The 14,769-nt window shown below is 41.1% G+C and overlaps 1 protein-coding gene across 10 annotated transcripts in view; it reads left to right on the top strand.

The window, feature by feature from the left end:
- The window catches only part of phactr2 (phosphatase and actin regulator 2), a 40,428-nt gene that overhangs the window by 21,253 nt on the left and 4,406 nt on the right, over positions 1-14,769 (top strand). For 3 of the 10 annotated variants that reach the window (XM_085799645.1, XM_085799649.1, XM_085799648.1), the window contains exons 2-12: positions 3,830-4,015; positions 5,346-5,420; positions 5,627-5,767; positions 6,710-6,955; positions 8,533-9,040; positions 9,248-9,423; positions 10,600-10,756; positions 11,118-11,173; positions 12,051-12,112; positions 12,527-12,664; positions 13,495-13,571. In XM_085799645.1, coding sequence (XP_085655771.1) covers positions 3,830-4,015; positions 5,346-5,420; positions 5,627-5,767; positions 6,710-6,955; positions 8,533-9,040; positions 9,248-9,423; positions 10,600-10,756; positions 11,118-11,173; positions 12,051-12,112; positions 12,527-12,664; positions 13,495-13,571 — 1,822 coding nt within the window. The remainder of the gene's footprint in view (positions 1-3,829; positions 4,016-5,345; positions 5,421-5,626; positions 5,768-6,709; positions 6,956-8,532; positions 9,041-9,247; positions 9,424-10,599; positions 10,757-11,117; positions 11,174-12,050; positions 12,113-12,526; positions 12,665-13,494; positions 13,572-14,769) is intronic. The other 7 variants (XM_085799651.1, XM_085799654.1, XM_085799653.1 and 4 more) reach the window with 3 other exon arrangements.

The following is a 14,769-nucleotide window of genomic DNA, read 5'->3' as shown; positions in this document are numbered from 1 at the left end:
CTGAAAACATGTAGAAAACAACCTCCTGGCTGAATGGCGAAGGCGAAGGGGCTTAAACCAGTGAAACATACAGTAACTTTAGTAAAACATTAACATCATCATTGGCCTGTGCGTCTTGGCTCAATAAACACAGCTGACTGAACAGATCCTGTGTGTTACCGATCCATTCAGATGTCTGTAACGTCTCAAGTTGTGTTTCGTATTATTCCACCCACTCCCACAGCTGCTTTACATCTAAATCCCAACGCCCCCCCTCCCCTCTAGCATGACATCACGAGTCATCTGTTGCAAAATAAGACCCCTCGCCATGAAATCCAGTGTTGAATCATGCAGTTGAGTCAGCATTTGTTGTGTGCAACAACAGCCCCCGAGTTTAGCCGAGGTGGATTTGAGCCACACTGGTGTGATTAAAAAGCTGGAATCAATATTGCTTTGGTAAAAATCCACTGCTGTTCTTGGATGGAGCTCTCTTGCAGGACTGCTGTAAAAAAAACAACAACAACACTGCAAAAGTTCACAGTTTCTCCGCAAAACGTGTGGATTTTAAAGTGATTTAACTGAGCCAGGTTTATTTAAACATAAAACATACCGTTGTTCTAATATGCAGATAAAAATAATAACTTCCCTCATTTTATCTCTTAAAGAATCAAGCCCCAATAAAAGAGGGTTTGCGGGATATCTAATTCCAATTATACAAGTAATACAATGATTAATGTGATGGAGAGTTGCAAGAAACCTCAGAGAGGCTTAATCTGGCCTCTCTCTAGGGCACAGATTTCATCACATTAATCCATCATTCTATTAAAAAAAGAGAAAAGGAAAAACTTAAGTTGTTAAAACTGAAAAAAAGAGGAAGAAGAAAATGTCATAAGTTTGTGTTTGGGAAGCTTTGATGTGAGGTTACATTACATTCTGTAACTGCTGACTGATGGCGGTTCATGTCACTTCCTTTGCTGCTGACAATATTCTGTATGTCAGAGGTGAGAGGCTATGCGGTGAAATGTCGATTTAAGTATGTTGTGACTTGGATTCAATATTAAACGCATTCATATAAACAGCTGATTAAATCAAATATGATGCTCTTCAAATGGAATAAGCATACTACATATAGCTATTCTACATGTTTCGACATGTTATTAAAACGATTAAAATGTTGCATATTTTTCTTTAATGTAGTGAAAGGTCATTTAAATGTACATTCAAATAATGATAATTGTCAAATCTGTCTTGTCCAGTCCTTAAGACGCCCCACTATGGAACCAGTGGTCTATGGACAGGGGTACTAGAAATGAAAATGACGTCTGGAGTAATGAAGGCTGTAGAATGGGACTGGCATTCATTAAAAGTGTAATAAAATGGCTGTGCGTGTAATTTACTGACTCACAAAAGTAGATTTTGAGTAAAGTTGCTGGTGTGTGAGATTTTTCTTTTGCGACTGAACACACTCATTGTTGTGAACTTCTGGTGAAGTGCATGTGTGTGACGCAGGAATGTAAAGCTGACTAAAAAGTCAATTTCCTGGATTGTTACGTGAAACACATGAGTCTCAAATTTTCCCTCTTCTTAAAGCACCTAGTCACTGTAGGTACTTTCACAAGGAGAAGTGTGTTTAGAGAACTGTGCTCTCCAAAGTTAACAACGATCCCTCTTTTTTGCTCGTCTTCACTCTTTCACTTTCTTTCTCTGCTCACCTCCCAGTCCCTGCACGTAAAAAAAAAAATTGGATCACTGTCCCTATTTGGTTCCCACTAGAGGTTTAATAGTCGGACTAATGGTGATGATAATCGCTGTTGCTGATTTTCCCATCATTAGCAGCACAAAGCAGCTGCTGAAATGCACCTATTGTTGTGATTTGATATCAACACAGGAACAGGAAATGAGTGAGTGAGAGAGTGTGTGTGTTTGTGTGCTAGGATGTAAATGTGTGTGAGAGAGAGACACTGTACTGAGCTCTGCGCTGCACTCTTCTCTGTCTTCTCTTTTGTTTTTTTGAGCTCTTAATTGCCGTGCTGTGTACCAACATGCAGTCAGGGTCATAAGGTGAGCGGAGTCTGGATGGGAGCAATTATACCTGCATTGTTTTTATGTCTTGCTGTGTTGCTTTTCATTATTGGAACCCCCCACTTAATAATGGAGGCTGCTGAGGCATCTGGTTCTTGACATAATAATCCCACTTAATCCAAATGAACTCTTCTGCCGACTATCAAACGATTTAAATCCCCTCTAAATCCTGAGTATTTCTCTATATTATTCAAACTTTATGAGTAAAAAAGCAATCACTCATCAGTTTACGAGTCACATGTTTAACTCTGATTGGTGGATGGATGTAGTAATAACTGCTGTAACTTCTACTTTCATGGGGAAAAATAAGTTTTCACGACCTTTAACTTCATTTTGATGTCACACTTGACATACTGTATTCCTCTTCGCTCTGACATTGATCCATCATCACCAGTAAGCAGCACTCAGAGGCGGTTTACACTCATCAGCGCCATCTCCATCCATCAGGCGTATTGAGCAGCAGATGGCTATCGACATCTAGTATTGGCATCAACAGCCTGTCAGCGCTGATGAGAGCCAACCAATCAACTGAGTTCAGACTGTTTTCCTTTGAGCAGAAGGTTAGAGTATGGATTTTCTCCATCAGGAAAAAATGCTGCAGATGAGTGGAGATGAGGTTTTGTTTCTACCTCAGCCGACCGTTTCTGTTTATCTGTCAGAAGTGTGGGAGTGAGACATTGAGAATAAGCAAAACTTGAATGAATGTTATAACTTCACATGTTTAATGTTAGATTCCCGTCAATGGGATGCTTTGGTATTACTGCAACTTCTGTGTATTTTGGACTTCACTGGGCCCAATCTCTGCACAAACTTGACAAATTAAACATCACTTAAAAGCTCTAAACATCCTCTTTCTATCCGCTGAACAATTCAGGATCCTCACATCAATGTGACAGCTGTTGTGCTGCTTTAATTGCCCCAGACCTTTTTTTTTTATGGCTCCCAAGTTTTCTATAAACAAATGATTTTGTACAGGGTATTTGAAGCTAAAACAAAAGGAGCTAAAAATACATGACATTTCTGCTTTTGTGCCCCTGTATCTTTTGGTCCAGTGTCATTATTTCCGATGGTTTGTTACCTTTCAAAATAAGACCGTTAGTAGTTATGACTGTAATCAAAATAGCTGAACAGTTACCATTTTATTTTGGGTACATTATGTTTGGGGCTTGTATCTGCTGAGTCTGTTGTAGCTCTGAACCGAGGCCTGTACGTTTACATTCCTTCGGGGGAATGGATTAAGTCATTCAAGATCACAGATATAATATAATTCATGGAAGGAAAAAAAAAAAGATATTTAAGTTTTTTAGTAATAAGGTTTTGAACCCTGCTGGCCACCGTACACTCTGGAGGGTTGAATGATTCAGCAGTGTTGTGTGGCTGAAAAAACAAAAACCTCCCTCTGCTCGAATCTGAGGAATCACACACCACCTCTCTTTCCTCTGCAAGATTCCGGTTTGGTATACACACACACACACACACACACACAAACACACACATACACACAGACACACACACACTGCAGTTTTCCAGAAGGTTCACAGCACCTCTAATCTTTCAACAGGAAGAGGAGGAGTTGTGGAAGGACAGGGATCTAGCCAACACACACATGAGCGCACACACTGCAAGTCCTGCACAGAGTTAGAAATATTCCCACTTTGATGCTGAAGGAGTTGATCGATAAAATGTCCAAACTTTGGTTTCTGGCCACACTTCTCAGCCTCATGCAGTTGTTGTTATATTCTTCTATTTCTGCATTTGTGTCTTCCAGTTGATGGGTTGGAGAAATCATCATCGCTGGCCAGCTGCGACGTGGTGGTGGACAGCGCCACCGCTACCCAGAATGCCCCTGGGTCACGGCAGCAGCGAGGCAAGCTGTCGACACTGGGAAAACTGTTCAAACCCTGGAAGTGGAGGAAGAAGAAGACCAGTGACAAGTTCCAGGATCTTTCTAAAGGTGAGACGACGTCTTGCGTGTGTGTGGGTTTCGTATTTTAATAACATTGTGTATGAACACGTCTGATGGGGGGGGAGGCCTCTGATTTGCTCTCCTCGATTGAACGTCTGTGCAACATCACGACTTACATTTTTAGATTCGGGCTGAGCGGCGCTAAGTGCAAACAGGAGCAGTCTCGCTCCCAGAAGAGCTTTAAAAGGAAAAGAGTGAACAGTTTGCGCTCACTGATTCATTCCTGAATTGCCTGCTAGGAAATAAAAAAGGAGCAGAGGCAAATACAAAAAGCAGAGACGGTTTCTTCACGGTTGCCAGGTGTGTCAGTGTCAGAGCCTCTTTCCATTATGACGCTGTATGTGTGTGTCATACCTCCAGGGTCCGGGGTCAGGGTTTAGGACTTTATGCTGCTGCATTTGTTTTCTGTTCCTTTTTATCTAATATTTAACCAATCATTTTGTCAAGTTCCTCTTCTGAGTAGTTGCACTTTTGGATGTCAGAGGCCAGGAGCAGCTTGAGTACATCAAGGCTGGAGTTAGCAGAGATTTAGTGGATGACCCTCTGAGTGTTTAATGTTTCCTCCTTTCTCCTCACTCAGTGGCATGAAATGCATTACTATGCCTGTATTTCTATTAACTGTACTCATGATCAATATGTTAATAACCTCTTCTGGAGTCCATTTAATCCTTTACGTGGAGGTCATACCAGTATTTTCTCCTCTTGATCTTCTACTGATGGACTGTGCTCAGGTGTGAACTCTTCCTTGTTTTTGATGCACAGTAATCCTTTTTCTGTTTGAAGGAATTTAAACAGTATTGAATGTTTTATATTACCTTGCCTAATGGTGGCATTACATTATACCAATTCAATATTTTAAAAAAGAAATATTGAGCCCAGTTATTTAAACCATGTATTTGGAAGAGGGAGCAAACATAGAAAATGAAGCCAAAAGAAGTGAAATTGAAGTAAGACTGTTTAATATGTTGGCTAGACAAAATAGACAGTCTGTGACTCTATTGGTTCACTGATTGATTATTGGCTAATCTTTTCACCTCTATAATTGTGTAGTCAACTGTGTGCCGGCTCATTCGGTGGTAATTGGGTGCCGGTTGCAGCACATTGACAGAGTGGTTCCTCTTGAAACATGCAGTGCAGCCAGGGAGCGGATGGCAGCGATGCTTTCGCAAGAAGAGGAGGAACATGGTGGAGCTGTTGTGCAACGCTTGGGCATAGTTTTCTGTGAATTCATCATTGCTGAAGAAGACACGATAAAGATAGACCGAGCAGAGTTCCCCTGTTGAACCGGACAATGACCTTGATCTTGTTCATCTTTCAGTTCTAGAGAGAAAAATCTCCACCAGACAAACGAGGGAGGAGCTCATCAGAAAAGGAGTTCTCATCCCTGACCAAGGTTTGTCTGATTATGTTAAAGCTCAGACATGAATTACTTTAGTATTACAAATTAGGAAAATGATGCAGCAAAACTACAGAGCCGTCCAGCACCCACTGTGACCCTGATTGGCCAGTGATGAAGCCGAGTTAGAACTCAAAACACTCGTCGGTTATAAACCCTGACATCTCAACCACTTCTTCTATGTCTTTTTTTTTCTCTACTAGAGGAACCAGTCAGCAGTGAAAATCTCAACGGCCACGCCACCTCCAATGTGACGTCAGAAGAGGTCAAAGTTGACATTGAGTCAGCAGAAACACAGCAGGAGGAACAGGCCCGTGCACCCGTCAGCGCCGAGGACAAAACAGGTAACATCTGCACCAGCTTGTGTTGTCTAAGTTGAATAATAGTTGAGGAAAGATATATTCCAATGCTAATTTGCAGACATGTTTTTCAGGATCTTGTTGATGATGTTCTTCATTTATTTTAGTAAAACAAGATGTTCTCATTCATAAACATGAGACTTTGTGGTTCTTGGTAGAATAATGTGCTGTGGGAGAAACGTCCTTGACGGCCGAGCGAGCACCTATTAAACGTAGGGTTGATCAATATGGCTTCACTTTTCCAAACATGCCATGTTACTCAGGAATGTGGAACTTTTTTCAGCCCTTTAGCGACTCTATTTTTATATGCTAGAACTAAATGTTGGAGCTTTTTTTAGACGTCAGTTGCTTTGAAGTCTTTTCCTCCCGGTGGTGGAATGCATTTGTATCGGCAGCAGTTTTCTGCCTGACATTGAATCCTCTGTGGGATCTCTGACCGGGCCTAATGTGTTCAAATAGATATTCCCATTATATCAGCCTGCAGCAGGCGTTCACAGTCTGAACAGAGCAGTATCTCCATCTCTTAATGCCTCCCGCTCCCCCAGGAGTCAGGCCACTGTTCTTCCTTCTGATGCTTCTTAAGTGTTTTGCTTTTTTCATCCCAACCGTGTTAGCATTGAACTCGGAGCCATTTGTTTGTTTCATTTATCAATAATCAGAAAGGCACAGGTAACAAACACTGCAAAATAGAGTAACAGATACACACATGCCGTCATACTGGAGGTGTGGAAGGTTGATAGGTATATGGAAAAGATTGCAGATTAAACATTATGTCATCATCACAAGCTCTTTCCAGTCTCTCCTCATCCGACGTTATGTCTTCTGTCTTCGTTTGCTTGTCTGCATGTCCCTAGCGCAGATTGTCTTGCTTCCATTTGAACCTCTAAATACTTGACTTTTTCTTCCTGCTTCCTCTGCTCTGCTCAGAGAGGTGTGATACTAAACCCCCCGCCCGGGCTAACCACGTGCGACCTCGAGACGCTCAATCTAAAAAGCAGCAAAGTGCCGCTCTGACCCCCTCTTCCAAACCTGCGGGTGGCACAGCAGCCACAAGCAGGCACAGGGAGGGGGCCGTGGGCACTAAAAAGACAACTAAAACCCCAGGCAAGACAGGCTCGTCCACTCAGGCTAAAGCTAACCCACGGGGCGCTAACACCATTAGCCGTGGGACTGGTAAGTTCAGCTGGTCCGGACTGAGCACTTTTTGCCTGACCCTTGTTCCTTCCTGCCTGCCCCCATGCATGGAAAAAAGTGCTTGTGTCACCGTTTGAAAGGAAAGAACACTCACTGCAAACCCGTCTGCACCTGTAAACCGTGGCTGAATGTGCACTCTGTCATGTGTTTTTTGTAAAGTGCCTACAAACTAGTTTCTCCCTGTGTCTCCTTCTTGATAGAGCCCTTTCCTCATTAGAAGGGATTTCAGGTCAAGTGAGTAACTACAGTATAGGAGCGTTGCAGTTATGATCTCTCGCTGTCTGTTTTCTGAGAAAGCAGAAGTGAAGATTTATTTGCGTAGCTCTATCAACGCCTCTGCACACGAGTCTGTGTGTGTGTGTGTGTGTGAGTGACAGAGCGCGTGAGTGTGGTTAGTGTAGCATGGCTTTCTTATATTCAAAATGAGCTCTGACAACCCCATGCGCTTTTGACTGATGGCATGATGCTAGGGCATGATCATCATCCTTGATCCTGTGTGTGTGTGTGTGTGTGTGTGTGTGTGTGTGTGTGTGTGTGTGTGTGTGTGTGTGTACTTGTCCTACAGCATGGTGAAAGTAAACAGACAAAAGCCCAGAATACTGCATGTGATGTTCATGCAGTCTTTGCTGAAGGGCTCTGTGTATTCGTCTGTTGTTATCTGGGAAATGGAACAAAAGTTGTTTCATTAGTGTTTGAATAAGAGTTTAAGTTCACCCCTTCCCCCAGGCTGCTTCTACCAGCACACAAAGACACTTTATAGACAAACTGCCTCAGTCAGTATTACCTCAGGTACTCTATATTTGTCTCAGTTTTAGAGATGTGATTAGAAGTGGTTATTTTAGTAATAAAACATTATGGCTGCCAGCATGTTCTAATACAACAGTTTATTACTTCAGTCGCTAGTCAATGGTATGAATTGTGGATATATATAATCTATATCACAGCTATCACAGAGTTACTTTGAGACCGAAGAAGTCCTGCAACTATAAGGAGCTTCTTTTTCACTCATTTCTAAGTGAATTTGTGGTTGTTTATTCTTAATGTAACTCTGAATGTAAAAATGCATGTTCACATTTAGCCTGACTTGATTGCATCGGAAAAAATGCCAGTAAGCACTGGCTATCACTGAAACACAGACACCAACATGCATCAAAAGCCAGAAAAAAATTGGGTATTTCTATTATTTCATATTTTTATTCAACTGTTTATTTTATTATGTCTGATAATCCACTTTATGGATTATTTAAACTTTTGATTTCGTTCTTTTAATGTTTTACATGTCTAGAATGGCAATGAAGAATCCCTGAATCCTTTAATCCTTGTATTTCTGATATTCCCCAAATTCATGTATTTTTTCTTCCTTTTAATAAGAAAAATATATAAACAAGTTGTTGGCAGTATGTTGACAGCAAAACGAAATACCTTAATGTGATTTAAGTTGGGCTGTATTAAAGTATATCTTTAGCTTTGCATATTCTCAGACTGTGGGAGGATACTAAAGAGAAGTCAAACTTTCTATGTTCCCCTCTCACTTTCTCTTGCTCCCTCCTCCTCAGCCAAATCCTACCATCCAAAGAAGACAGGAGCCTCCGCCACCACCCCTCGTTCTCGTGCATCTAAGGATGCTAGCACTTCAACGCAGACCGATGCGAAGGATGCAAAATCCAACCGTAAATCAGATACTCCTGCCTCCTCTTCTTCTGCACATCATAAGGCCTCCAAAGAGACTCCCAGCCAACCAAGGGAGGTAAAATCCTCGCCCCCTTCCTCAGACACCAAGCCTGCCTCACCCAAAGCCTCGGGCAATAAGAAGGAGGGAGGTCAGGCTGCCTCTCCGTCTGCTCCCAATGCCTCTAACGGGGATGAGGAGACTCAGAAAGGTGTGACTCCTGAGCTCAAAGACCAGTCTCCCCATGTTAATGCTGCTACAGAGGACACTTCCTTCACAGAGGGTGAGACAGGCAGCAGCTCACAGGGGGAGAAAAAGGACAGAATGGGAGAAAAGAGGGGAGAGGAAGAAAAGAAGAAAGGAGAGATAGAATCTGCAGTGGAGAACACTGAAAGGTAAAAATCTAAGTCTGTAAATGTTAAGTCGGTTTTACACTTCCATCGTCACAGAAATAGTTTGAAGTAATGAGTCAACTGAAAGTAAAATTGTGACTTTATTTCACTCCAGTAAGATATTAACATTTAGTGGAGATGAGTTTACAAATATAAGCATTTATTCTGCTTCAACAAGTATGTGTGCTCATGATTTTGTGTTTCTTGCAGGGCCGCAGAGGGCCAGACTGAAAAGCCACAGGGCCTAAGTGTGAAAACAGAGAATGCTGAAGTCACGGTGATCCCTGATAGGCCAAGAGACAGCCAAACTAGTGACTCTGACTCTGATGGCCCAATCCTGTACCGAGATGAGGAGGAAGAAGAGGAGGACGACGAGTACACAAATAGTATGACATTCTTTTTTTTTTAACACATCACACATAATACACGGACACAACTTCACACATAATAAGAGAAGTTACAGTATTTGCAGAAGTGTTTCATTAAGAAGTTCAGTACATTCCTCCTATGCTTTCTACCCGATTTATACCACAAACTGCAGCTGCAGAGTGCTACTTATAACTTACAAACAGTAGGACATAGGGTTGAGGCAAATTGAAAAATGCAACAGAAAAAACTATTTACTTTGAGAATGTCCTAATGGTGCCTGCATACAGTACAAGGTTTCTAGAATGCTCCAACCACCATTTAGGAGCCATAGAATTTCCTGGCAGTTGTTTATGAATTCCAGAATCTCCCCAATTCTGGAATTTTGGCAATTGTGGAATTTCCCATTTTGGTAATTCTGGAATTTCCCAGCAGCCATTTAGGAGTTCTAGAACCGCCCAACTTCTACCAGTAGTTCTTTTGTGTGGGGCTTTCAAGGATTCTAGAAGGATTCTTCCAGTATTTGTTAGAGTTTAATTTCCCAGCAGTAGTGCCTAGAATCTGTAGCAGCTTTTCAAGAGTTACAGAATCCTCCATTAGCCTGGAATTTCTAGAATCTTTCAGCAACCTTTTGGGGTTCAAATTTCCCAGTAGCCTTCCAAGAGTTCCAGCATCTCCCAGTAGCTGTTTGGGAGTCCTGTTCAAGAGTCTTTTAAAGGGTTCTAGAATTTTCCAGGAGCCATTTTGAAGTTTTTAGAATATCCCAGTAGCTCTTTGGGTGATCTAGAATTTTCCTGTTGCTGTTTCATTGTTTTAGGATTTCTCAGTATCCCCTTTAAAGTCATGGAATCTCCAAGCACCATTTTGGGAATTCTAGAATTGCCCAACAGTCCTTTGGGAGTTCTAGAATTGTCCAGCAGCTTTTTGGGAGCTCTAGATCTTCTCATAGCCCTTTTGGGATTTCTAAAAGCTGTTTTGGAGTTATAAAATATCCCATCAGCCTTTTCAGAAATTCTAGAATCCCCCAATAGCCCCGCAAAGAGTTCTAGAAGGCCCCAGTAGCTGCTTGAGAGCTTTAGCATCTGCAGCAGCAACTAAGATGTCATTTGCTAAATTCATGCATGATCATTATCTACATCTGATCTCTATGCAGGTTTGTTTAAGGCCTTAAGCAACATGTTACATTTCTCTTCCAGGTTCTCTGGCCAGCAAGATTCGTCGACGAGACACCCTAAACATCAAACTCGGGAATCGACCCAGCAAGAGAGAGCTAGAAGAGAAAAACATTCTGCCGCGGAGCTCTGAGACAGAGAGACACGAGTTGCGCCAGCAGATTGGCAGCAAACTAGTCAGGTATACACACACTGCCATACACACTCAGTATGTTGTGAAAATGTTGAAAGGTGTGAGTTTTCATCATAAATCTTTTCTTGTTTTTTTGTAGTTGTGGGTGGTGTGATAGTACAAATAACCATGACAATCTGTGCTTAAGTGTAGTCTGGCCTTTTCTACCAGATGAGGCCGAGGCGTTGGTGGCAAACTACCACTGGATCAAGAAAAAAAAAATAGTGTAAAGAATGCGAAATTGTGTAAAGTGTGTAAAGAAACGAAGGGAAATGTATTTATTTTTTCTTGTAGAACTCAGTGTGATGTTCAAATCATTTCCTATCTGCTCATTGTAGAAAAGTATGAGAGCACATTTCTCTCTTTTCAGGCGCCTCAGCCAAAGACCCACCACAGAAGAACTGGAGCAGAGGAATATCCTTAAGCGTAAGTTTCTGAAATACACTATTAAACTGAGAGATGATCAGATACACCAGTTTTACATTACTATCTATGTTGAGGCTAAACTTAAATAATAGTGATATCATTTTTATGCTATGACCAAATCAATATGAGCTCATTGAACTCGGTATTATTATATATCCATCATCACCGATGGTTTTATACACAGAAAATAAAAATCAGACCTACATTAGGTTGTATATATCAATAATTGTGACTTTAATTGCAAAATAACAGCTGTTAAAGTGCAAATCTAAACCCTTCCAACTGACTCATGCTGTGATAGTGATCTACTGACACAAGAACGCTTAAGTGGCTTGTTTAAATTAGAGCATACACACATAGCAGGGCATGGTGAAAAGTCTGTGCTCTTCCATTTACCCACATTTTGCAATGCACTGGTTTGCAGCTGTACAGTGCAAAGGCTTTTTCATTCAGGAAGAAGCTAATAAAACCTCGTCTACATGCTTGTTCTGCTAATGGAAAGGAGGAGTTTGGTCTCTCTGGGCTGTGAATCCCAGACGGCTTGTATTTCAAGCTCTGATGGGAACAGCAGAGGTCAAGGAGTTTATAAGCATCCCAGGCCAAGTCACTCACTGGTTATTTAGACACATGTATTATACACAATGCATATCCATGAACATGCAACAAGACTATCTCCAGTGCAGAATCAACTCACATGATCCATCCTGTCTCTGGCAATTCCCTCTTTTGATTTTGTTTATGTTAAGGCAATCACTCCGCTACACAGTCATGGACATGGTTTAATGTAGTGAATCACATCTCCCAGTTATAAATAGAGGCAGAAGCTTGTTGCAGACACAGTAGGTGTGAAATGACTGTGCTGGTTCTCTGCGTGCAGAAAAGAATGAAGCGGAGGAGCAAGAAGCCAAGCAAGAGATTAAAAGGAGACTCTCCAGAAAGGTACTGTACACACCAACCACACATACACACACTTAAGAGAGTACAGAGAAGATGGAGTGAGTCTATATTTAGCTGCTAATATGTTTTGCTCCACCTTATGAGTCACATTAGGAGGCATAAATGATGCTATGTGTGGCAAGATGGGCCATCTAGTGGACAAAGGTGGAACTGAAAGAGTAAACCATTCCTGAGAAGTTGGGCGTTTTCTGTCTTTCCAGCACTGACTTCCTGGAAATGTTTGAATCAGTCAATACAGAGAACAACACTAACACAAAACAAAAGAACACAGGAAGTAACAGTGTGTTAGATTTTATTTTATCTTCAACTGAAAGTGAAAACAATGGGAAGAATTTTCCTTAAAGAAGATTACGTTAATGGTCTCATTTATCTCCCTCTTTTACCTTGTGTGTGTAGTTGAGTGTGAGGCCTACAGTGGCAGAGCTTGTTGCTAGAAGGATCCTGCGTTTCAACGAGTACGTTGAAGTAACAGACGCCAAGGATTATGACCGGCGGGCAGACAAACCCTGGACACGGCTAACACCTGCCGACAAGGTACTACAGTTTTTTACTTTGCACTGTAAAATGCACTTTGCTTAGTGTACAGGCGCTATATAGTGTTGAAACAGGAAAAAGGTCTTTCCTTAACTGTTGCAGCAATGTCAGCTGAACCGCTGCAGACCAAGTTTGTCCTTGCATGATACACAAGTTGATGCAACAAGAGTATAAGTGCATGCATATACCAGATCCCCCATGCCTTTATAAAAATCTCCCGATGGAAGGAGAAAGGACCTCAGGGTGCATTAAATTGCACTGTCTGTGTCAAGGCTGCCCTCTGCTGTTGATGTTTAGAACTGCAGGGCACAGAGAAATCACACACCCTCACCCATGTCGTCCTAAATCCTACTCACTGAACCATCTCAGCCTTTAATTTGCATCACAGCCATAATCAGCACAAGTGCCTGGGTGCAAGAGGGTGGGACAAATGCTGCATAAAGAAAAGGACTTGGTATGATATGTGCAGGAGAGGAATATCTGTGCTAAGTTAAATGCATGGCTTATTTTCAGTTCTTAAGCTGTTTAGACCAAAGTTTCTGAATGCAACAGTGCTAAATATTCTAAACAATGCTCAGTAGTAAGGGGCAAAAATATACCAACATAATCGTGCCCTAGGAGAGCAAAGAAAAAGACACATGTTTGCTGTTTTTTTAACCTGTAACCTTGATCTTTCCTGTACTAAATTGAATTTTGAACTGTGAGCATAACATTTATTTCATGAACTTCATATTTCCGTGGACGAACCCTGCCACTAGGAATCACAGAGATGTGGCTGAGTGTTAGTTTTGATTTGATCTGTGTGTGTCTGTGTGTGCTGTGCCCCTCAGGCTGCTATCCGTAAGGAGCTGAACGAGTTTAAGAGCCGAGAGATGGAGGTTCATGAAGACAGCAAACAGTTCACCAGGTACTCAAGCTGTCGATGGCCTCCACCATTTAGCCCGACTCTGACTATAACTTGCGCTTCATTAGTAATTTATCACAGCGAATCCCCTCTCTTTATTAGCTCTCACTGATCAATATTTATATAATTCTGGTCCCCCAAAGCCATTTTCACTTACCACATTGCAGTCAAGATATGCACCTGGGTCGACTCCAGTTCATTAGCCTCAGGCATTGATTACAAATAAAGTTCAGGTTCACTCCCTCACATGTTATTAGATCTGTGAGGCATAGTTTTATATTGTGTTGCTGTACAGAGAACACAGTGTCCACCAGTCAAAACTGCTCAGAAAGAAAAAGAAAGAACTACATAATATGATCGAATGCAATGTTTGATTTAGAAATATAGATAATGTGCAAATCTCCTGTATGTTTTGCACTGCGTTTTAATTTGTTTTTTGGCCTCTCAGGGGAACGGTTTAGCTTCTCCAAAGTCTTTTGACAAATCTGATTATATGCACACAAGCCCTTATAAATCCACCTTTTTTATTTAATCTTTATTTAACCTGCAGTGTTATTGAGATTAAAAATCTTGTTTACAAGTGTGTCATGGCCAAGACACTCAGCAGCCAAATGAACAATAAATACAATATAAACTTTACCTAGAAAATTAAGAATAAATGGAAAATATCAGAAATATTCATCAGATATTTGTCACAATTCATCAACATCAAGATGCTGTGTGCAGCCATCCTAGTTAGGCTGATTATAGCTGTGACGTGTCAGTTTCAGCTGTAATCAAATTAAACGTTGTCAACAAACTTCACTGTCTTCACACTCACAAGAAAATGTATGTCAAAGTTAACCTGATAATGACTTGTAAAAACAAATTTTAGAATTTCTATTTCTGTTACGTATACTGGCCTTTGACCCAACCCATAATTTTAGGTTAAATTTTAAATATTTTTATGTCAAACGCAGTGAGGCCTTTGAGGGTTTCTGGACAATATTTGTCATTGTTGTGTTTAAATTTAATCTCAAATATCTTTTAAAAGTACATTTTAAACAATTACATTTTTTTATTGATTTGCAGATAATAATGATTTACAGTTGACACTCATGCGGTTAATCTGGATTAGATATTTTAATTGATTGACAGCCCTAGTTCATTTACAGAAAATGTACTAAGCTTTTCTCATTCAGTTAACACACCAACAATCAAA

This window comes from Trachurus japonicus, chromosome 15 (assembly GCF_045865225.1).
Source record: "Trachurus japonicus isolate A0001 chromosome 15, Traja_1.0".
In the NCBI taxonomy this organism is placed as follows: domain Eukaryota; kingdom Metazoa; phylum Chordata; class Actinopteri; order Carangiformes; family Carangidae; genus Trachurus; species Trachurus japonicus.
The sequence above is the reverse complement of the archived record's forward strand: the minus strand, read 5'-3'. Positions and strand labels throughout refer to the sequence as shown.